The sequence below is a fragment of the Bombus affinis genome, chromosome 2 (genome assembly GCF_024516045.1).
Source record: "Bombus affinis isolate iyBomAffi1 chromosome 2, iyBomAffi1.2, whole genome shotgun sequence".
NCBI classification, from domain to species: Eukaryota; Metazoa; Arthropoda; class Insecta; order Hymenoptera; family Apidae; genus Bombus; species Bombus affinis.
Window position 1 is genome coordinate 9,412,168 of NC_066345.1, and position 24,712 is coordinate 9,436,879.

General features: G+C 36.9%; 2 protein-coding genes across 9 annotated transcripts in view; one reads left to right on the forward strand and one right to left on the reverse strand.

Moving 5' to 3' along the window:
- Nucleotides 1-24,712, forward strand: part of LOC126913873 (uncharacterized) — a 127,589-nt gene that overhangs the window by 101,379 nt on the left and 1,498 nt on the right. For 2 of the 7 annotated variants that reach the window (XM_050717111.1, XM_050717113.1), the window contains 6 exons: nucleotides 17,953-21,871; nucleotides 21,999-22,168; nucleotides 22,263-22,438; nucleotides 22,527-22,737; nucleotides 22,832-22,975; nucleotides 24,244-24,407. In XM_050717111.1, the coding sequence (XP_050573068.1) occupies nucleotides 18,001-21,871; nucleotides 21,999-22,168; nucleotides 22,263-22,438; nucleotides 22,527-22,737; nucleotides 22,832-22,975; nucleotides 24,244-24,396 (4,725 nt within the window). In that variant the 5' untranslated portion in view covers nucleotides 17,953-18,000 and the 3' untranslated portion in view covers nucleotides 24,397-24,407. Of the gene's footprint in view, nucleotides 1-17,139; nucleotides 17,394-17,417; nucleotides 17,608-17,952; nucleotides 21,872-21,998; nucleotides 22,169-22,262; nucleotides 22,439-22,526; nucleotides 22,738-22,831; nucleotides 22,976-24,243; nucleotides 24,650-24,712 lie in introns of those variants that run through there. The other 5 variants (XM_050717114.1, XM_050717115.1, XM_050717108.1 and 2 more) reach the window with 5 other exon arrangements.
- On the reverse strand, nucleotides 14,041-16,643 carry LOC126913923 (ribokinase-like). 2 transcript variants are annotated; one of them, XM_050717226.1, is made up of 8 exons: nucleotides 16,496-16,643; nucleotides 16,043-16,187; nucleotides 15,543-15,675; nucleotides 15,325-15,451; nucleotides 15,064-15,225; nucleotides 14,899-14,990; nucleotides 14,626-14,814; nucleotides 14,041-14,395 (listed from the first exon to the last, which is right to left on the reverse strand). In XM_050717226.1, exons 2-8 carry the CDS (start codon nucleotides 16,090-16,092, stop codon nucleotides 14,219-14,221), a joined length of 930 nt encoding a protein of 309 aa, XP_050573183.1. In that variant the 5' UTR covers nucleotides 16,093-16,187; nucleotides 16,496-16,643; the 3' UTR covers nucleotides 14,041-14,218. The 2 variants fall into 2 exon arrangements, with proteins under 2 accessions (XP_050573183.1, XP_050573182.1); XM_050717225.1 differs by having other exon boundaries at nucleotides 16,447-16,636.

Consider the following 24,712-nt stretch of genomic DNA (forward strand, 5'->3'; position numbering starts at 1 on the left):
TCGCAGCGTCTTCACTTTCGCGATGTTTATGACGGCAAAACCGTGTCAGCGCGTCCAGACTCGCGGAGAACGCGAGCAACGGCGAAAGCGAGCCACTGCGTGACGCCACCTTGATGAATACGCGTTTCAAACTCGACAAAATTTAGACGCTCTGCGAGGTGTAAGTCTTTCTTGTACGGAACGCTTGCGTTTTGCGTTAATTCATTAAAATCGGGGAAGTACGTTTTACTCCGTTGCCTCACGGACATAAACTTTTCACGGTTAAGTCGATTTTGTACGGTCATTTGTAAAATTAATTTGCACGTCTACTTAATGTCAAGCGATTTCTCTTTGAAATGTTTCGAGACTTTGTTAATTCGAAATGTACAAAAATGGATTTCTTTGCGCCACTGGACCGTTTGATTTCGGATAATCAATCGTAAAGGCGCGTTTATGTTTCGACCGTGGAAGAAGCCAACGTGGCTAATAAAATTCATTCGCGACGAGAGTTGTTTAAAAATATTTGGATTAAGCGAATTAAAAAGTAACTCGAGTTGGCGAGAGTGTTCTTAAGTTCTTCGATCATGAAGCGGCATTTCAAGGGGTTGGTAACAGGAGGAGGAGAGGAACATGGGAGGGAGGAACGAAGGAAGGAAACAATCCGAAAGTTAAACGCAAAGTTAATTTCCATTAAACTAATATCAATAACCGAGTACAAAGTGCAAATAATCATGGAAGTTTTAAAAATGACCGTCCTTCCAACGGAGCGCGGCAGGGGATTAATATTCCTTATCGAGCTCTGAAAGTTGCGATCTCGCGACGCGCTCGCGGCTCCCGACCGCACAGGGGTAGATAAATGATAATTACACTTAACTGCACGTGAACCGGCAGCCGTCATTTACTTCGTCAAAGATTTCCAACGGCGAGTGAAAAATAACAAGAGGGTCGCCGCGTGCCGGCGATCGTGGCTATTTCGAAAACATGACCATTTGTTGCTCGCTTAGAAAAAAAACTACCCTTCATAGAATTTTTTCAATCTGTATACCCATCGGTTAAGATTCGATATCTAGACAAACTAAAAGAGACGCGAGAAGTTGAAAATCTTTCACCGAAAGTTTCTTTACCAAAAAGATTTCGAAGTTTATCGTACTCCTTACAAACATTCCGACACATTTCGGTGAAAACATTGCCAGCTTGGTGGCCTAGAACTTCTGCAGCGCGACGATCAACCACCCCAAAGAAAGCCCATGAAAGCGAGCTATCGTATATTTCTTCTGGCGAGCCAAAAATTTCCTGATCCCCCGACGATATCCAACAACCGTGTGCACTGTACCCCGCAAGTATGGGTGTATCGGTGTGCGCGGCATCCTCGTGTGGTCTACAGCCTCGTCTGTGTGCGCGTGTTGCACATGCGAGCCAGTGGTTCCACCGACGGGAGGGGTGAAGGGAGGTTGCGAGGGCGAGCGCGCTCGCGCTCACCATCCCGTGTAGGTGCATAGGGTGTAGAGTGGACGTGTGAGTACCGATGCAGCTGTATGCGGAAGCGCCGCCTCCGCCGTCGCGGCGCTTCTGTCGTCCGCTGCAACGATGAAAAATTACCCAGAAGCAGGGTGAAAGAGGGAAAAGAGGGCGCGGGAGGAAGACAGGGAAGGAGGGACGGCGAGAAAGAGGAAGGGAGCGAGAGAAACGACGAAGTTTAAGGGAAAGGGAGAGAGATGAGAAGAGAAGGAGAAGGACGGAAGGAAAGAGACTAGTGAACGGCGGCCGAACGACGGCGGGGTTGAAAGAGGGAAAAAGAAGAGGATAGACGAAGCGGTTTTTTCTCTAGACCCCGAGCCCGAGTCGTCTAGCGCGCTGAGTTCGCGAGCCTGACAGACAGCTGCAGCGGAGCCCTGATATATCGACCGGGCCACCTAACCAACTACCCGCACTCACTATTATACACCTGGCCACACGCACGCACCTACACAGGCGTGTGGGGGGCCAGGCCACGCGGTGGTAGACATGCTGGCGTGTACGAAAAAAAGCCGGCACACAGAGCACATCGACGCCAGCCTCTCTTGCCGAGGTGGGAGCCACTCTTTGCGCTCTTATACACTCAAACACGTACACACCGAATTTTCTCTCTCCTCTCCCTCTCTTTTTTCATCCTGCCCTCTTCCTCCACCTCCAACTCCTCCTCCTCCTCCCTGTTCTCTACTCTGCTTCGCTCTCTTCGCCCTGTTCCTCCTCCACCTCCTCCACCTCCTCCACCTCCTCCTCCTCCTCCTCTTTCTCTCTGTCTCCGAACGTAACCCGTTCCTCTTTCTTTCTCTTCTTCGGTGCTTTCTACCCATCCCATCGCACCTGTCTTCGTCCCACCCCCGCCCCTCTACTGCTACCGTGTGCCGGTGGTGTACTGTCTCCCGTCTCCGTCGCTCTTCTTCTATCCTGAAAAAGGGTGGTTGCTAGAGCGAAAAAGGGTGGCCTCCGGTAGGGTGGCTGGGGTGAGTAGAACAGGCCGGAGGATCAGCCGGAGGCCGCGGGAGGGAGAGGCACCGGTACCAAACGGGGGTGGACAAGACGAGCGGTGGGTGCAGCGAACGGAGCCCAGTCAGCTCCAGGATAATTAGATCCTTTACAGGTTACCAATGATTGATAGTCTTCGAAATACGTATCTACCCTATACCACCCTCGTCCCACCCTCTTGCACCCCAGAGCCGCCTTTCTTCCACAAGTACGTCGAGGACGTGCACGTGCATGTACACGCTCGTACACGCATACCTATATCCAGTACATATATGTACGAACGTGTACACGCGTGTACACGGACACCGGGGACTATGTACGGTTTCGTAGCTCGTACGTCGAACTGCTGTGCGAGAGAGCATCAAGCCGAGGGGGTGAATGTGTACGATAAATGCGAAATCCCCTTCAGGGACGATTACGTCCTACTGAGCTTCGGCTGGGTCACGACCAACCCTCTCTTGCCCTCCGCACACAGGCCCCCTCTATACCTCTCGCCCTTTTCTTCCTGGCTATACCGCGTTGTCCGAGCGAAAAAAAGGGCTCCGGGATTGTTGGACTTCGCCACTTGGTCGTACCATCGACGACACTGCTGCGATCCTCGCGAATACCACCGGTCAATTCGATCGATTTTTTTCCCGGTACGAGAAGAAGTATCCTGTCCGATTCTGCCATCCTCACAAAGAACATTTCTCCTCATTGTAGAAAGTATCAGCCAGATATCAGATCGCCATCCGACAGACTCTAAACAGGGTCATGAACCAAGGTCCTCGAATAAGGAAACTTTACGTTCAACTCACCTCTGTAAGACGCCACGAACTTTCCCGTTCTTGCGTATCGGTTTTTTCAACTTCCCGATGAATGATTAAAGATTACGACGGTAAATTTATTTCCACGAACAGCCATGAAAAATCCTAGCGACCCTGCGAACAGAGAGAATTAGTCACGCAGCGGTATTCGGTTAAACAGCGTGAATCTTGAAACCTCGTTTCAGGTCTGCTTCACCCGAACCTTCTACCCTCGTCGACCGTAAATTGTACACGGAGGCAGCCACGTGTAGCGCAATATCTCCGCGTAATACCGCGACGCGTTTCCACGAAAGAAAATTGTCGGATACTGTTTCGCAGATACGTTAAACGCAGCTTTATCACACAGATATCTTACGTTCGTATACCATTCGAACGACAAATTTCAGATTTTCTTCGTCCCATCCATGCTGAAATTTCGATTAATTAAACGCCGCCGCGCCGCTGTCGTCTTCCTCATCCCCGAACCTAAGAGAGTAGAAGCAATTTTTCATACGCGAGGTTCGCCCTCCAAGTTGCCAGTGTTTCGCTCCAGTTCTCGTCTCACCCTGCTTCGCGTTTCCGGAAAGCTCTCCACGTTGGACAGGCACGAGCAAAGGATATATGTTTTTCCTCACTTAAGGGTTTGCTTTAAAAAGTATCCTTACGCGTTTTTATTTTTCTCTTTTCTTTTCTGCACCTTCCTTATTATCCTCTATTTTACCCTTCAAAAATATAGTTTGACGCAAATTCGTAACAGGTTCGTGCCTTATCCAACCGCGTAATAAGAACAAACCGCAGGATCCCCGTCACCGCGATCATCGAGCGGACTTTCGTCCGGTTATTAAAATGTCAGTGCACTACGTGTTTATTTCAGAATATCCCACAACCATCCCACGTCATCATCTTCAGGTCTACCTACGCGTATTCCTTCCTTTCAGAACCCGATCAGCTGTCCGCGTTTTTCTTGTCACGAGAAAGAAAGAAAGAAAAGGCGAAGAAGGCCGCGCGGATCGTTTGACGTCATTCGATCGGCGTTTTGTTCGCTAATCAGATACCGTGCCAGTACATTCACTCTTTGACGTTAACGAGCCGCGTTTCACGCGTCGTTTTGGGGAAAATTTCACCGCGCCGCTGTCTTTTTTCCAACGCGTTTCTCGCGTTTGACGTCATGCGTTTACGAGCACCCGCTGCGGACCTCTCGCGATTAGCGAGAGCAACAAGCGCAAGCACAATTGTGATCGGTTCGAAGGATCGATGGGTAATAGGGTGCGGTACAAAAGAGTGGCGCGAAACAAAACTCGAGGAGCACCCGGGAACGGAATAAGAGAAACGCGTGTACGCAAGCACGCACTCGCCCCCCAGCAACCTGTTTAACCGGATAAAAACATGAAGAATTAAGCGCACTCTCCTCGGTCCGAGCTGCGGCCTCGGTTGTCTCGGATCTATTGAAAAAATACGCTTGACACGCGCTCGCATTGTAAGCACTGGGCATCGCGATAAATTTAATATCGAAACCGCGATTCGATGTTTATGAAGTTCGCGCGCGCATTCATCCGCGAGATTGAAATGCGGCCTGGCGCACAGCCGCGGGATCGCGGAAATAAAAAGTTCGTAAGAACAAAGGGGCCCTGTCCTCGCGGGATATCACGTTCCCCCCTCGTAATAAAAAGTAAACAACTCTACGACCCTCATAAATATGTATACGGCAAGACTTCTAGTAACCTGCAATTTTCGTCGCGTGCCACAATTCTCGACCGCCTTGGAAGCCGGTGAAAAACGCTACTAGATTGGGCTTTTTCGCTTGGATCATCGAGCGAGAGGAGGAAACACCATTTGTCAAATTAATGGAAGAAATTGTTCTTATTATAGCTCTTACCTTTTTTCCTTCTACTGGGTAGTCAACCCTTTATCGTACATAAACATTACAAACAGAGAAATGATAAGTGGACAGACACTGCGTAAGAAAGACTCTGTTTGGGAACGTTGGAATTGCTAAAAATTCAATCAACTTGCGGGATTTATGGGAAATTTAAAGGTACAAAATTGAATAAATAAAATATTAGTAATATTTGGTTAAATATCTACACATACCTGTACGCATTGATAATGAAACGAGTGAATTCTCAGGATCCTGTAACGATGATTTATCGGAAGAAGCTTGAATTCGCAAAACATACTTGATACTTATTCCTAAAAAGTATTTCCAGTCATGGGTGTAACATTTTCATGGTTGAATGACGAAAAATTTGTTACGGAGGTTTCATGGGAAATTCCGTTAGTATCTTCGTAAGTATTTAATTACTATGACACGCCGCTTAATTTAGTAAATCTTATGTGAAATCGTTGGCATAATGCGTATCGTTAAAGGCGAGATGTTCATGAAACGGACCGGACTGGCAACTTTTTTTATCAGCCGGTCGGAAATTAAAGTTGCAGGCCAAGGCGCTTCACGGCACCCTTTCCGTTTGGGTTTTTCTTCCCCTTAACTGATCGTCGTGCTCGTTTTGTCAATTACCTCGATCGTCCACTCCTCTCCTCTCGTTCTCTGCGTCTCGCTACTGTAACCGTGCTCGTTACCGTCGGACTAAGAATGGCTCGAGCTGACGAGTGCGCCGAGTGACATGTTTTCGGCTTTCTGTTTCTTTAGCGCTTGCCTGATGGACGTGACGTTTAATGACTCAATTTTGAGAACCAAAATTACGAATCTTGGTACAGTGATAACGATTGAAAAGGCTGCTGCGATCACGAGACTATGCTATTTTCCAGTTACACGAATAAACCGATTGAAAATCGAAAGTTACTTTTTTTTAAGTAAATTCATAATAATAAACTTTTGAAATCTTTAATACGAAACCTATATCTTTGCAAAAAATACAATTTAAATATTCAAGCTACATCCTTATTGCTGCAAACATTACGGTTTTAGAGATAAGGAGCGTTTATTTAAGAACTTGTTATGGTAGCTGCTCAATTTGAAAGCAGCAGCGAAAATGTGTTGAATAGGTGGAATCGTTGGTTAAACGGATGAATCTCTGATTAGAAAGAACAACGTTTTGATTGGCTAGAGGGCTGAAAGACGTTTTTCCACAGATGTAATAACGCGGTTGCACGCGTTTAAACTTCGTTCGAAGTTCAAGTACACAGCGAAGATAAAGGGTACGAAGTTGCCGGCAGACAGCCACTAAGACAACCGATTGTACAAGGCGGTCTCAAAGAGCATCGAGGATTATTTTGAACCCGTTCTACCTGTTGAAGGTTTTGAAGTGCTCCTCTCTCTCTCTCTCTCTCTCTCTCTCTCTCTCTCTCTCTCTCTCTCTCTCTCTCTCTCTCTCTCTCTCTCTCTTTTAACTCGTCTCGCCGCCATTTCGACCGCGTTGTGTCTTCACCGTCAAAACTCTGTCTACAAAAATTCGATTCGGTGGCATCCGGATGAAATAAAAGTAAAAGATAGAGAGTTAGAAAAAAGAAAGAGAGAGAGGAGGAGGAGGATGTAGGAGAAAAGGAGGAGAAGGAGTTCGCTTGAAATTGCATTTATCCGACGACAGAAAGTGCTCCACTTTGGAGAAACGAGGCGGGAGGAAGTTCGTCGTTTCAAGATCGCCCTTTTCCAACAAAAGATGCTTCTTGCTTTCATCGTGTATCGAGCAAACGACACGAGAATGGCGAATTAGTAAGAAAAATCAGAGGATCCGAAGACGGATCTCGAGACGATCTCGCTTCTCTTCGAGAATGTTGAAAGTTCAAGCGTCACGGATTGTTCTCGCCGACGTTATCCGAATTGAAATTAAAAAATCAAGCAATTCAATCAGGAAGGAGTGCAAAAAATATAGATCTTCATCACGTTTTTTTTTCATTCTGCTCTATTTTTATCCCCTCTCTTTTTTTATCCTTTTTTTTTTTTGTTCTCCCGCTTTCCTATTAAGAGAAAACATCGAAACGTTTCTGTTAACGTCGAAACACGCCAACGGTCCATTGAAAGGGAAGCCAGAAAATTAAAGAAAAATATCATTTTTGCGTTTGTAAACCGGCCGTACTCTCGGTCGATGCGTTTCCTTTGTTGAACAAAAATTATAATAAACGGTATTTCAGGAGTTTTAATTGAAGCTTGTACTGGTGGCGAAGTTCTCCGGGGAGGAAAACAAAATAATAACAAAAAAGAAAAAAAAAGAAAGGAACACGGGGAAGGAAGGGAAAAAAAAGAAAAAAAATATATGAAAGTTTCGCGTTCTTATTTGCGCCGGGGAAAAATATAAAATTTCAGTGTACCGCCTCGCAAAAGCGCGGAATACGCCGTTCGCGTTTCTGCTCGTTATGAACCCTTTAACGGCCGTTATTCTTTCGAAATCCGATACCAGAAAAACTGTTTCTCTCTCCCCCTATCGATACCTTCGCCTCTGTGAGCCGTTAATTGAAAATATTTTTCACCGGGCAACGACAATGTAGAGTAAAATCGATGGAAATTTTCTCGCAAGATGCCTCTGAATTTTACACGGGCCAACAGAATTATTCGTTCGTTTATTTCTTCAATTATTATCAACTAATAGATCAATTAATAACGTTTAAAGATAGTTCTGTAATTAAACCATCGAACAACCTCGAATACTACGTGAAGTATAACGCTCCGGAAGTAACGGTTATGTCAGGTTTAAGGAGAAATGAACAGTTGGCTGTGACTCAAGTTGAGTTAAATACGATTGGTACATGGCGAGTGAATCAGAATGTAGTATCAAAGACTGGATCTACGTCCGCATATTAAATTTCTAATTTGGTTGTTCTTGAAACGATTCACATGTCGCTTAACGCTGCAAAGCTGCTAATAAAGGTACAATAAATGATAGGAAGACGTTACGAAGAAGAATGAACAAGCTGTCTTTAAAAACTTATATTTTTTATGCGCATTTCGTCGATCATATATTTCCTTGATCACTTTAAACGTGGAAAAAACATCGTAATATTCTGTTGTTGCAAAAGGACAAATTCTTGCGATGTTTTCTTCCTCTTTAAAAATATCCACATGCTTTTAAATACTTCGAAAATTTCCATCATTCTCCCACAAGTTGCGTATGATGTACCTACAATATCGTGCTTGATTTACGATCTTTTCGCGTTGCATTTATTAAAACGAGGAAAGAAAAATCCTGGCAATTAATCGAAAGGTCTACTCAGAAACCACACTAATCAACTCTATTTTTTATTAATTTTTATTACATAACATGCTTCCATAATTTCGTTCAACGCAAGAAGATAACATAGATAATGGTAAATTCTAAGATAGATTTAAAAAACAATGTTAACTGTAGTCTAGTATCATCGCTTCTCTGTATTTTCCAAGTTGATGAAATTGATCAACGTAGCTTCTACGCGGCCTATGTATGAAACTAGATCTTGTGTGATATCAAAGCCACGAAACCCTCTATAGAGACAATAAAGAGAAGGCGTAAAAATTCAGGATGGCGAGTACAATCATCTCCATGAAATCATATTCGTTATAACTAGCAACCTCCATGATGCACCGTTGGTTCGGCGAAAGAAAAGGATAAAACGCATAAAACTGCAATGTTCTATCAATAAATATCCACGTCAGGGGAACACAGAGATCTTAACGCGATGTCACAACATTGCACCAAGTCATGTGATATTCTCCGGTGAATTCCGCGAGGTAAGATCGCGAATTCGACATGTTTTCCGTGAAGGATGTGTCCTCGACACGACGCCGTGCGGTTATGGAAAAAGCTGCAAGGGAATCGGTCTGGACAGCGGTTTCCTAGCCGAAGAGAGGGAAAAGACTCGCGTCTCGCGTCTTCGTTCGATCAGTGAATGAGATTCCAACCGGTATGTATGTCGTGCGTACGTCACGCTCGCGCGGTATGAGGCGGCGAGGCGCGCGACCGGTGTCGTTGCACGCTGATTCAGCCACGATTTCACGTATAGACGCGTGTTACCGCGGGATTTCCTGATGCAGCACGCGAGCCGCTGGAGCGTGTCACAGCGTCGCCGACAACCGGCTTGTGTCGCAATTTATTACGTACGAAACACACGAGTATCTGGTCGAGAAATGCCGGTTAACGTAGGCCGATTAGCATAAGCATGAATTTCCTCGTGTGTCACCAGCTCGAGATTGAATCGATCTTCTCATTTTTTTCTCCGTATTATTACTTTTTTCATTTTTCGTTGATATCGCGACAGTATTTGTTGCAAGAACTGTTTAATCAGATCGATTATCAAGGGAGTCACCAGTGACTAGCCTTTCTTACTCTACGCTGTTGGGATCACCGATGATCAACAATATAAAGATCAATCAAAGAAACGGTATGTCCGCCAAGTTTATAATACCTGTAATATTAGCGATAATATCAAGAACTATTTAATCAGGTTGATTATCACGGGGGTCACCGGTGACTAGCGTTCCTTGCACGACATTGGGATCACCGATGAACAATGGTATGAAGAGCAATTTAAAGGAATGGCGTGTCCGTAAAGTTTATAATACTTATAATGTTAAGAACTGTTTAATCGGGTTGATTATCACGGGGGTCACCGGTGACTGGCATTCCTTGCATGCCATTGAGTTCACCGATAAATAACAATGTGAAAAATCAATTAAAAGAACGGTGTGTTGGTAAAGTTTGTAATATTAGGGACACTGTCAGGTAACTGACTAAAAAACGCTTAAACAATTTTAATCTTTTCATAGATATTTACATGAGACATTCGAAAGTCAAATGGATCAACTCGAGTGTTTGAAAGCTTTTTGATTTTGATACCAGATTTTTTGCTGTTACGGGCAAAATTTTCTCAGGGTCAACAAGTACAGAATCTGTTTATAACAAAACTTTTTTCTCCTTCAGCCATTGCAACAAGCAAATACATAATCGTGGCATTCATCTTGCAGAACGTTCTTATTGACCCACAAAAAGAAATTAAAGAGTCACTTATACGCTTCATCACGCGCTAATTTTTTAAACATTGATAGTATCATTTCTGGTATACAGGAAAGGGAGGAAACGCAACGTGTAACTGTTTCTTCGTAACCGTGCCGTTACGTCGGTCAGTCGAGAAGGGTTTCTCCCAGTGCTTTGGTTTTTCTGATAGACTGATTTAATGTCGGATGGCGCGTGGCTCACTCTTCCGTAGTGGGACGACCTGATGATCAAGATTTCGAAAGTTCAGTCCCTCGGTATTTTCTGAGTCATGGGTAACATTCTACGATAGCAAATATCCGATACCTACTTCGCACCTGATGACCTTATTAAAGAACCAAACCGTTTTTAATGAAAACGAAGGCGAAAAATTGGAGATGGAACTGCCGTGAAGGCTCTTGGATAATGTTCGATAGATGCTAAAAGTTCTATGAAGTGTCTTCATCGAGATCTAAAGAACAATGCAAAGAACGTCGCATTTCCAATTTAAAATACCGTGGATAAAGTAAATCCCCGAACAGCTCCAATGATCTTTCACGAAAAGATACAACATGGGAAAAATTCATAGAAACCAATCATAGCAATCATGTTTTATAACCACTGTAATCGTGAAGTATCAAATAGATTTATGTTCTTTGAGACGCCGACAAACTGCATTCTCTTCGGCGTTACTATTATCACTCAAAAGCTCAGTAAGAAATGTCGTGAAAATGAATAGGAGAAGGCTTAAGGGATAAGAAAAAGATAACACGAAATATTTGTTAGACATAAGATATTTTATTAAATATTATGATATATCATTAGGTATATAAAATACTCCTAAAGGAAAAGATGCTACTAGAACAAAAAGATCGTAGTATAAATATATTAATAGTTCGTGTGTATTATCGATACATCGTAGAAAGATTGAAGGTTGTTTTGTTCGATAAAAAATTATGACAATTATAATGCTTACAACTACAATATCTCATAACGTACAAAGGATAAGTAAAAGAAGAATAAATAGTATAAATAATAGTCGTATAAAAAATAATCGCATGACGCGTCTATCACATTGTTTGGCAACAGAACCGATTGCATTCTATAAATAATCAAAGATAATATCTTATTACATAATATTACAAGGACACACTTGTCCGTGGAACAACGAGTATTGAGCAAATCAAGATTCTCCGTATCCGGACGTCACTAAACATTCCAAGTTTATTTACGGATCTACAATTGTAATTGGCTTCATAACTTTGATCATTATATTATCTCAGATATTTATCAAGCTACATTACTTGATAAAAAAAAACTAGCCATTTACATACTTAATATAGATCGAATAATTACCGGAACGGTCTGGACCGAGAAAACGAAACAACAATATTACGTTCTTAATATCTAACAAGGCACATAACGTGTGTTGAATTAGCACAGAGTTAGTAACTACGAGTATACAGTAACTATTCTATACGGTATACTAAACGCACATTTTAGATCACTGAATATTAACCTTATCACTAATGAATGTTAGGATAGTGAAATTATCACCTATACAAACCCCTAACTGATACTTCCATCTAATTCAACGTTGTCGATATCATTTCTTCATTGGGATTTATGATCATTAGTAATCCAGTCCTTTCATTTTAAAATTCTTCGCTTTAATCGTATGAAGGTGCGCACATACGCATCCGGTATAAATCGTCACTGGTTCATTCGCTTTATTGGGGATGGGCAGGTCTATTATTTCATAGGTCTGTATACAACAATGAGGCTTATTGCTCTGACACCTGTTACCAAGATCGGTTGGATTGCACTTGATGTGATGCAGATTGCTCAGCACCGGGCTGCCAAATATCTCCCCGACTGGTTCAATCGTGTAATTGCAGATCGATGCATTTTGCAACCTGCTCACTTCCACCACGAACCCATCGTTTATTATTTCCAAATTGCGTCGTTTTCGTTGCGCAGCTATCGAATTCATCCATACGGCCCCGTCGTTGTTGATTTTCGACAAATTCTTCGAACTCCATTGATTACTGGACTCGATCAGATGACGTATCTTGCGGAGTTGTCGATAAATACCCTGATGGCGAACGTGGAACCTCTCCGATCGTATCCTGGCCTCTGTAAATTCTTTCTCTGTGAAGTTGACGAGCAAAATACAAACAATGATCCCCACGATAGTGTATAGAGACATGGTTTAAAATTTGATCCAAATTGATCGTTGCTTCTTTAGGCTAAAAGTTGACGAACTGCCAACACCGGTCGATACTCGAGAAACTTCCGATCAAGTTCCTATCCAACTCTCGTTCTCACCAAATCTTATCCGAGAAATGTTCGATTTAGTCGAGAATAGTCGTCGAGGTGTAAGAACTGTTTCAAGAGACTTGGATCGTTCCTGGCGGTTTACTGAAAACTGAGTGAACTCTCCCTGTCCACTGCCGGAGTTTTAAGGTAAAGAAACCGTGGGTGGTAGCCACCGCATCTCCACCTTGGGAGTGACCAATCCCCTGTTTCGTACCGGGTGATATTTAGTTTCCCATCGTGGATGCTTTCTTCGTTATTGGCCGTCGTGACGTCAATGGGGTCCCTGTTTCATTTCCTCTTGCAACAACACGCGTCCCCTTAAATATGTAAGATAGCGGTGTTTTCCGGCGCAGACGTCACCGTTCATCTATGAAGGAAGGAAAGTGACCAACAGGCTGGCACCGGCCAGTGGCACCGGTTCGTGGAAAATGACAAAAAGGGAGAGATGGTGGATCGTGATTCCTCGCGTTACCACGCATAATTAACACAACTCCTTTGCCTGTTGGCATTTACGGACGACACATTTTACTGTGGCAGACTTCTTACGCAGGCGGTGACGATTGTGATCAGAAGTTCCACCAGTTTGAGGACACGGCTGACTAGTCGTTTAATAGCGTGGGGTCTAGATGGATGGGATTTGTATTAGTTCGCGCGTCATTCGCGCAAACTAGTCAAATTCCAGAACTGGACACTTTCACGTAATATTGTTTCTTACGTAAAGAATGAACGATTTTGATCAAAACGATTTTCCATGAGTTCTCGCAATCTACCATTCCCGCAACGTCTCTTACATTTTCTTATTGTTTTGCCCGGAGGAATATTGAAAACATTGTCTCGGGGATTTCACGCGAGATCGAAGATCTTGATGCTTTACGAATCTTTTGCGGGAAAATCAATTTTATTTTATATATTAAAATAAGGTTTCATATGAAAATTTAGTGTTTTTTATTATATTTAAATATTTATATCATATTTATATTTAAAATTCGATGCAATCAGAGCCTGATCTTTTCATAGATTTTTACTCGTTACTTGTATAGAGTTATACAAGTTTTAATAAAAATCCATGTACAGTCTCGAAGAACAGCGACAACCAGAGACGTGTTGTGGTACAGACTTTAGAATTGATCAGAATACTATGCATGAGAGAGATTAGCATGTTTTTGTGAAGATAGACATCACTATCTTCCGTAATCTGATAGATGTATCGGAGATTTTTGTATAGGTGTATCAAAGAACCCATTGGAATCACTGAATACTGAGAAAATATAAATTGAGACCCACTGTCAGGTTTATTTTATGCGATAAGGAAAATAGGATATAGAGGGAATTCATAGAATTTTGTGATTTGTCTTCGTGGCTCGTTTTAAACGCTTTTAATATTTCGAAACCTCATTCTTCGATTATTTTACACTAATTAAGATACAGTAGTAATATAAAATAGAACAGCAAAACTTTATTCAGTCAACGTTATACAATTTCCTCTAAGAGTCGCCTCGTTTTTGTTATTGGGTGGAACAAAAAACACGGGACAAAATGAAGCTGGAGTATACATAAATAATCATCACTCATTTTTATTTTACGTTTTTAACAACACTTTATTATTATCAAAACATGACAAAGTTAGATAAGAAACAAGAAGAACAACGACATAAAATAACAATAAAAGAAGGAACAGATGTCGGAAGGATGTGTCATTTGTATAGAATGTACAACATTTTTATTAATTCAAGCGAACAAATCCGGCGACAGGCTGCTCTTGTTCGGAAAACTCGCGTGTGTACCGAATTTCAACACGGAATCCGTGGCAACGACGCAAGCTCTTCGGATGCATTCGTCCATCGAAAGCGCTGGGTGATAAGCTTTAAAATATGCAAGAGCGCCTAGAAATGCATCTCCAGCTCCCTGTGCATATATCGTGAATATTAGCGATATGATTTCACGGACTGTCGTCCCTTTAGCTTATAAATTAATTGTCGAGCATAAACAAATTTTTCTCTATAGATGATGCATAAGGAGGTAATAAAATAGGAAATTTAAAAATGGAAGATAAAAAGATTCTTGAAGCTTAGAATAAGCGAAACAGACAAATATTCTATATCTGCATACTAAACAAACAAGATCATTGAACATACCGTTGTATCTACAGGCTGAACGCGAGTAGTACAAACTTTTTTAATTACTCTATCGCTTTGAGAAGCATACACCGCTCCCTGTTCTCCAAGAGTAATAATCACTATGTTGCAACCCTTATCCAAGAATTTTTCAACAGCTTGCTGTATACTTGATGGTCCCTGAAGCTGCACTCCACTCATAAATTCCGCCTACAGATAAATATATGTTACAATTAAATTAAAAATAAATTCTAAAAAGAAATTAATTTTTATAATTTGATAGTTCGAAGATACCTCCATCTCGTTGACGCAAAATATGTCACAGAGTTTCCATAAATCTGGATGGACATTTTCCGTAGCGGGTGCCCCATTCACAATGGACAAACCTATCACATTTCATTTTCTATAACTAATGTGTGTGTTTCGTAGAAAAATAAAACATTACGAAGGGCAACTGACCATGGCCTTTGTGAATCTTTAAAGCGTGTAGAGTAATTTCTAGAGGTACCTCAAATTGGCATAATAAAATAGAAGCATTCTTGATCATGTTGGTCGCGGAGTCCACAAAGTTGGAACTCATCAACGCGTTCGATCCTAATACGATTACTATACTGTTTTCGCCTAAAATTGTCAAATTTTTCTCGAAAAATTTCGTGTACTTTAAACATTTGTAAAACTAAATTCTATCAAACTCCGTCATAATTAATGGCTATTACTCACCACTCTCGGTAACTGTAACATGTGCTATTCCACTGTGTTGGTTTGGTTGTATTTGAATGTGAGAAATGTCTATATTTTCTTCTTTAAATATTTTTAAGTACTCTTGGGCATAAGTATCAGAACCTAACTGTATAAAAATTAATTACCACAAAATTGTTTTAAATTTATTGCTTATAGAATAATTTGTTTGAGATCACGAATAGAACTAAAATTCATACAGAAGCAACAATTGCTGTTGCGGCACCAAGCTTAGCAGCTGCTACACATTGATTAGCACCTTTACCACCATACTTTATCTCATATTTAGTACCAATTAATGTTTCACCAGGTTTTGGTAAACGGGGAGAAAAGCTAGAAAATGATACATATTCATTCAATTATACAATAAATTATGTAATAAATATGATAGAAAATACATTTAATTTGAATTCATTCGATTAAATATAGATTTGTATTTTTTTAATGTATTCGACATGTCTAACATCAAATATAAGAATTTTCTTTTTGGAAATATATAATTCAGCTGCAGTATATTATACATATAAGTTAGTTATTCAAATAACTTAGTTATTCAAATATTGCAGGAACTCCATTTTAATTTTCATATGAAAAGAAATTGTTCTTTATTAATCTTCATTTTCTAATGTTCCTACATTATAGATTTTCTAAAAAATTAAGCAAATTGCTTATACTTACGTTAAGCAAAATGATCACTTACCAAGTGAAATCAATCATACATGAACCAACAACAACAATTTTTGGAGACATTTCTCTTCGATTTAATTAGTCACTATTTAAAATTTTTAAAACAAAAATGTCTTTATCGGGGTTATGTAAGTAATGCCTGTCACGTAGAAACTACACTTTTTAATGGAAAAACATGAAAGATATTATTTATATAAACGACTACAACCGATAAAACTGATTATCTGCATTTATCGCAATTATCACATGGAAAATGTATTCATTTGATAAAACTTTTTTTATCATACATATAACCTAACTAAAATGACATGTGTAAGTACGTAAACGAATGAATTTTCATTTCAGATAATGAGATAGTTTAATACGAAAATAAAGTATTAATATTAGAAAAGAAATAAATATTAAGGTCTTTATTACTATTTCATTTTAAAAATACACATTTTGTTCTACTACATATGTATCATACATTTATTATAATAGGTAAAGCTAACTTCTCCACTTTAAAATTCATAATCATGTTTTCAATTATGGAAAATAACAACATGATTACAATTAGATCTAAAAAGAATACAAAAATTATGATTAATGTATTCTTTAAATGTACAGATAAAGATGATCAAAACAATAATATATATAGAAAACTATTTCACTGTCATCTATCGGCAAATAAATGAATCTCATATAAAATAAATATTTATCTACTATCACTGAAAAAATTCAAAGCGTAAAAAGCAACTCTCTTTCAAATAATAATAAAAGAAATTTTTTATTTTATTATTGACAGAAATATCTCTTCATAAAGTAAATAACTTCTTAATTATTTTACTTGATAATAATATTTTAAATTTACTTTATTTATATTGTCAAGTGTTCATTGATAATTTAGTATAATTATATATTTATTTATAATATTCTAAAATAGGAATGGAATTCTAACTAAATACCTTCTCATATTTTAACGCTGCTATGTAAGGACCAATAATAATCTCCCTTAATTAATTACTTCTAACTACCGGTTATAATTTCATAAAGATTATATTTTCATTACATATCATAAAACCTATGACAAATTCTAGTTATAAATGAAAATCTCATACCTCTTAATTTGTTAATTCCATTAAAAAACTTTGAGAAAAAGTATCTAAATTGATGACAGTAGTACGGACCTTCGACTTCATTCTTGTAAACATTGAGTTTGGATATAAGGAAGTAATCGTTTTTCCCATCTGAGGTTCATTAAAGTGCATTTTACATAAAATCTTTGGTTTATAAAGTTGTTTTACTTTAAAACCAATCTTACAGAACTTAAATAATGTGTGATTTTCACTGGAACATACACGGTATGGGTACGCCAGTCCTGGTTGGTAAGTTTCTTCCTCTGCCATTAAAATCATATATACATATGTATTTAACAAATATACTATTAAACAATGTAAGACGCTAAGTAAAATGGCATTAATTAAAACATATCGAATAATATTATTGTAGGACGACGTGTAATCAATTATATCACTTTATAAATGAATCTACAACGCACTATTTACTATTGTTATCAGGAATGTCGAAATGTATTAGTTGGTATAAAACAACTTCCGTATTTTTTAACATAAAATTAACTATCACAATTTATTTAAACCTTTTTTGTGCACTATTTGCAATTTTATCTTGTTTAAGCCAGATAAAAAAATTAAAAGTTCATTTTCGTCTGATTTAGAAATTTTAGTAAGGTTATAATAGTTTAAAATTTTTTTATTTGGTATTTAATAAATAATAAGATTATGGATCTACTATTCGTACTGTTCAAATTACATTTAAGAAAAGCAAATGACAAATAAACTTTGACACTTATTTCTTCCTGATCGACTATTTTATTTGTAATATATATTTTAATTATTAATGACAGTAATTGTTTTCTATCAACAGGACAATCCATGACTTCTTAAGTAATTGTAACAATCTTGATGTTTTACCATGGAACAATTAGATGAAGTGCATAGTGACATTAATAAAGTAGAATCATCGATAAAAGTAGATGTATCTTCTTCATTAATATCAGAATCAACGACTGATATTGTAAAGAATGATATTCCGGAAAATCAAGAAAATAAGTCACAAGAATGTACAGATAATATAGTTCGAGATGTTTTAGTAGTAAATAAATGTGATGTAACAGATTTAAATAAAAAATTTGAAAGTAAAGAAAGTAATGGGACAGAGAACATAAGGAACGCTGCGATTAATGAAGTAGAACAAGAAATAATAAATAAGGACCCACAAATTGATGATCTATGTAAAAAAGATGAGAAATCTCAAGAAGAGCAAGCAGAGAATACAACCGAGGTTGGAGATCATTCAAGATATGCAGGTGACATATCTTTAGATAAAGAAAGTACAAACAATGTTGAAGTATTTAATACAAATGAGGGTGAACAAAACATTGAGAAACACAACGTTTGTACAATGTTAAATATAGATACAATTGGTGATACTAATGCTCAGTGTCAAGCATTAATTAAAACACTTAGTGAGACTTTTGATGATAAAGACCAAACATTGCATGTCACAGATACAGACACAGATTTGTCTAAACTAGTTGATAGTAGTTCAGAAGTAATGGTACTGACTGTAGAAACTATTAATGATATGAATGAAAGCACAGAAGAAAATATTGTTTTAACTGTACATGAAAAGGATGCTGTTATAAATTCCAATGAAACAAATGTTTCTGCAGAACAAAAAGAAATGAAGAACACTGAAATTGTAAATGAAGAATTTAATTTGATAGATTATGCTCAAGAAAGTGATGGAACAATTATAGAAGTAATCTCAACAGAAATTGTGGCTCAAGAAGTTTCTGAAAATTGTAGCCAGAAAGACAATAAGGAAGTATTAAATCATACAGAGACAGGAAATGATTCTATAACTCCTATTACCTCAGGAGTAATTAATGATCTAGAAACTGCAGGTGACATTGATATTAAAGAAAAGAATGTAAGTATTGAAAAAGGCACTGATAGTAAAGGAGAGGACATAAAGGAAGAGTGTAGAAATATTGATGCAAAATATAATGTAGAACAAGAAACAACAAATGAAAATGGCAAGACTGAATCTTTTGATAATTCACATAAAATTAATGTAGAAAAGAAAATTATTCATAATAAAATTGTCGTACCTACACATGTTGCTAATACAGAAGGAAGGAATAAATCTATAAGTGAAGCAGATAAAGTGAGCATAACTAACAAAAGAAGTGTAATTCAGGATATCTTTGATGATTGGGGTGTTGAAAATGCAGAAGATGATAGTCAGTCGGTATCTAAAGCTCCAGATACTGTGGAAATTGAATTGAAAAGTTTACTAAATGACACGAAAACACGAACTATAGAAGAAAGCACAGTTGTGCTGGTTGAAGAAGAAATTACATGCATTGAAAAAGAACCAGTTGTAGATGCTGGAAAGGCTGTAGAAGTTGCTAAACAAAACAAAGAAATGCAAGTATCAAAGGAACAACTGGATAACAATCAAACTATAAAGAAACAACAAAATAGTATAAAATCATTACTCAAAGACCAACTAACTCATTCTATATCACAGGCTGTTGGAAAGTCTACAAAAGATTCGACACATGATACTGTGGCATTTAGTCAAACTTCGCAAATTATCCCTATTAATCGTGGTCGAAATTTAACCAGCCAATCTTCGCAGGTTGAAATAGCAGAAGCATTAAAAGAACGATTCCGTGAGAAACAAAAAGTAGTAGAACAACCACCGCGACCTGATATATTTTTTGTTAAAAAACTAACCCAAAGATTATCAAGTAAATTAGTAGGTAGTCCAGGAACCGCTTTACCAGCACTTATACCATTGCCTCAGCCTACTAATCAATCCTTTATTCAATGTGATAAAAAGTCATCAGATAATACTAGTACAGGAACTAGCAAAGAAAGCAATTCTGATAATAAAGAACTGTTAGCAATACTGGAAGGTGACGTTGATCCCGATTGGTCCAACTTGAAACCGCCAATTTTAGCAGAGGAAGGAAAACGATCAGTAAAGATTGAACAAAGTGGTTATAATACACCGCCGAAACTTGATCCTTTAGTTGAAAGAGAACTAGCATTGAAACAACTTCTGGAATTACCTGTTGCATCATCTAAAAGAAATGTACAGAAAAAGAAGAAAATAATTAAACCTACACCTACTAAATCTTCTAAAGCAATAAAAACAAAAATTGTACCTAAAACAGAGAAAGAAACAACTGGAATGGAACCAAAAAATAAAACTACAGAATCTGTAGAGGATACGAATTCTTCTGGTTATGCTTCATCGTCTTTGCTTATCGAATCCCATACTTCAGAAAAAAAAACAGATATACGAGTAGATGAGTCAAGATCAGGTAGAAAACGAAAACTTACAGAAAAAGCTAGGGAACATGAACAACAACAGAACATTGTAAAACGTCAAAAAGTATATAAAGGAAAAGTTTCACTGGGCAAGAAGGAACCTCAATACCAAGCTCCACCTGACATCAGTTTGTTAACTGAAAATCATGTATCTAAGGAGACCATGGTGCTTCCCAATGATGAGGTTAATGTCATAATAACAGATGAAATAACAGAAAAACATGTCACAAATAATAATAAAGTAGATATAACATTAGACAAACTTGATGATATACAAAATGTATGTAATATAAAACCTTCAAAACAAAATCTTAATAAAAAGAGATCACAATCTATTACTAAACAAAATATAGCAGTAAAAAAAATATTAAGGCAAAACATATCTTCAAATAAGAAAACTGCTACTTTAAAATCTAAATTAAACACATCAAAGAAATCAGGATCAAAGATAGTCTCAAAGACAAAACGATCTACAGAAAATAATGCTGGAGATTCTAAACCAAAAAAGAAAATCATAAATGAAATAGATAGATTACTTCAAGATGAAGGTGTTGTAAATTTATTGTACGATGTAGAACAACCAGATAAAAAAAGATTAGTTCCCATTACCAAATCTCAAGCAAAAGTTATGGATATACAAAAAGTACAACGTGAGCTTAAACTTAGAAAGAAGTTAGTTCGTAATGCAGTTTTAAGATTACGTACTTCAGCAGGTGTATCAAAACCAAGATCTAAAAGGACTTCTATATATTTGAATGATATGCAAGTAGATAAAAAAATTGGAGATCAAGCCATACCAGTAAAACAAATAAATTTATCTCAAGAGTTTATTTTACCTGCAAAAATAAGAAATGCAGCAGATGCATCTGTTATAATTAGGAGACATTCATCTAGCTCATTTTCCAGTGCATCTGGAAGTCCTAGAGTTAGTATTGATACTCCAGAGAAAAATGAAGGAGGTAAAGTTGATGAAGGGGGATTCCATTCCTTAAGATCTACAAAAAGACGACATTCACAAGACGAAAAAATAAATGTAAAAAAAAGTAAAAAGAAGATTGTACAAAAAAGTGACACAGGAATTGATTTTGTTGACATTGTAGAGGATAAAATAGTATTTCCTGAACGTCTTAATAAAAAGTTGGATTCAAAAAAAGCTGATAAAAATCCCAAACAACCAGAAACAGACGAAACTAATAATGGTTTAGGGAAAGTTATTACAAGATCAAATGGTACAGCTACAGGTAAGGTAACATCAAAGACAAAGAAAACTACAAAGAACAAAGTTACATTTGCTAAAACAAATGAACCAGATAACAATGAAGAATTTTCCAAAGGAGAAGATGAACTTTCAGCCTGCCTTGCAGAAGCTGCAAATGCGCTATCAGTAGTCAATGCTGGGAGTCGGTCTGCAAATTCAGCAACAAATCGCAAGAATAAAGGTGAAATCATTTTTAAAAAAAGTAAAAGTATTTCATATTTATAATAAATTTTTATATTTTTACTAAATTATGATAATAATTACATTCTTATGTAGTATACGAGGTACTGAATAAGATTATTTTTTAGTCAATGCAAATACAACCAAAACACTAGAATCAGATAATAATAAAACAAAAATGGAAATTCGAAGTCAATTTAGTAATAAGGAAATAAATATACGTCGACATGGAAATCTTGTGCAGTTAATACTTACACCATCATCTTCAACAAAAATAAGAAATGCTCTCACTCTCCAGGTAATAAAATTATGGAGGAAACTATATATTTAGTACTTCTTTTATGTTATAAATATATAATTTTATTTATATATCATTACATTAATTCTTTTAGGTGATGCAAGAATTTCGTGAAACATTATCAATTCTAAAAAAGGATGATGATTGTAGAGTTGTTTTATTAACATCAACAGGTAGCAGTTTTTGTGAAGGTCTCGAATTATCTATGTTGCTACATACAAATAAAGAAAAACGGCGGATACATGCCCAAGAAATGGCAGATGCGGTTAAGTATGTAGTTATCCTTGTATAAGTATGTGTCATATACATATGTTACATATATTTAATTAATTAAAAAGTTCACTTTTATTGCACTTAGGGACTTCATTAAAAGTTTAGCATCGTTCAACAAACCTATTGTTGCTGGAGTTCAAGGAGCTGCAGTTGGACTTGGAGTAACAATGTTGCCTTTATTTGATCTTGTGATAGCTAGCGACAAAGCCACATTTAGTACACCTTATGGTAAATTAGGGCAAATTGCTGAAGGTGCTGCTGTATTTACTTTATCACATATATTAGGAAGTGCAATTGTAAGTATATTAAGCATTACATCTTTGTTATATTAATCAAGGTTCTTACACGTAGTAAAAGTAATATTAAATCGAATTTGAATTAAAATTGCAGACAAGTGAATTATTATTAGGTGGTAGAACTCTAACAGCTAGTGAAGCACTAAGAGCTGGTCTTGTTACTCGAGTTTTATGGCCTGATAGATTTCAGGTTGAATTACTACCAACCCTAAAAGCTATGAGTGAGCAATCCTCACAGGTATGTATTTTATATAAGTTTTTTTTTATAATATTGTTATTATTTAGATACATACATACATACATTTAGATACATGTCCATTAAATTAAGATTATGACTTGTGAAATGAACATTATGCATTCTTAAATGGTAGACAGTAACCTTTATAAGCAGAACCAGAATATAATAGTTCTTGAATATTCTTTTTGTTTCTATCTTGAAAAATGCATAAATGATTTTCAGGACAAGTGCATCTATAGTATGTTGAGTATAAATCAAACCATATGTGTCCACAAAATTCATAAGTGTTGCACATTCTTCTCTATATAAAAAAAAGTAAAATAAGATTTATTAAAATGTATACAAGCTTTTATTAGAATATATTAAAATATACATTTTACAAATATTTGAAAACACCTACCTTTACACATTTAAATGATTTTCTAGATATGTATATTTTTTAAGTCTCCAGTAATGTAATCCTAGACAATTACAGTTTAAAGTTACATTATATGGTATTAGATAAGAATTATTTCTATCACTTTTACCATGAATTTCTATTCCTTCTTGATTATATTTACATGTGCTCAGTTCTGTTATTGGAGCACAAAACTGCAAAAATAAAAGAGAAAAAGATAATTTTTAAATATAAGTTTAAATGTGTGTGAAATTTATGTTTGTACATACTTTCATGTGCGATTTATTGTTAAGCGAAATAGACGAATTTCTAAGTTCTTTTGTCCATTGCCAAGGACATTCTTTTCCATTAGAACAATGACAAAGTCTTTCTGTTAAACTAGATACCCAAAATCGGTCATGAGTTACGCTACATACTGCATTTATTACACATTTATGCAAATCACTCTCTCCATTAATCTGTAGTAATATACATTACATATTTTTTTCTATATATAATATTTTATAAATATCTTCTATCCTATCTATATAATAATTGGATATACATACACCATCCGAGTACTTGAATGTAGTATTATTTAATTTATTGCTAATTATAACATAAGAACTAAAACATCTAGTTATTGTGAATAATAGGAAATAAATTAAAATAATCATTTTTATACATACAACTAAATTGATTTATAGAATCAATGTTGTATTAAAAATGAAAATAGGAACACTGCACTCTTGCACTCGTACCAGTGATGTATATAAAACTAATTAATATTTATTCTATACATCCTGAATTTTCTTTGTTTGCATATGCATTGAGGACTATTTATTTATTTATATTTATATTTATATTTAATATTTTGTTTATTCATTTTCAGTCTATGGAAGCTACGAAGACATTGTTACGTCATAGTTTACGAAAAAAATTGGATGCAGCATTAGAATCAGAAACATATTTGCTGATACAGCATTGGTGTTCTGTAGAATGTCAAACTGCCATAAAGGCTTACATTGATGGAAAAGTGCAGTAAATATTTAAATGGTAATACTCCGTTTTATCTGTACATCTGTTTTTAGTTACTTGTAACTTATATACTAAGAAAGAAATAAGAGACTATTATTGTACAAGAAATGAAACAATTATTTTGGCGAAGTATTACATATGGCGGTAATAATTTTATAGTACATATAACAATATGCAAAGTGTAAATACATGTTTGTCATTTGTTATATATAATTTGTATATGAAGTTGTATAATACATTATTTCTTTATAAAAGAAGAATTGTTTCAAAGTTAGTTCTCACATTTATCATTTATTATTGAATATTGTATATAAAATTATAAT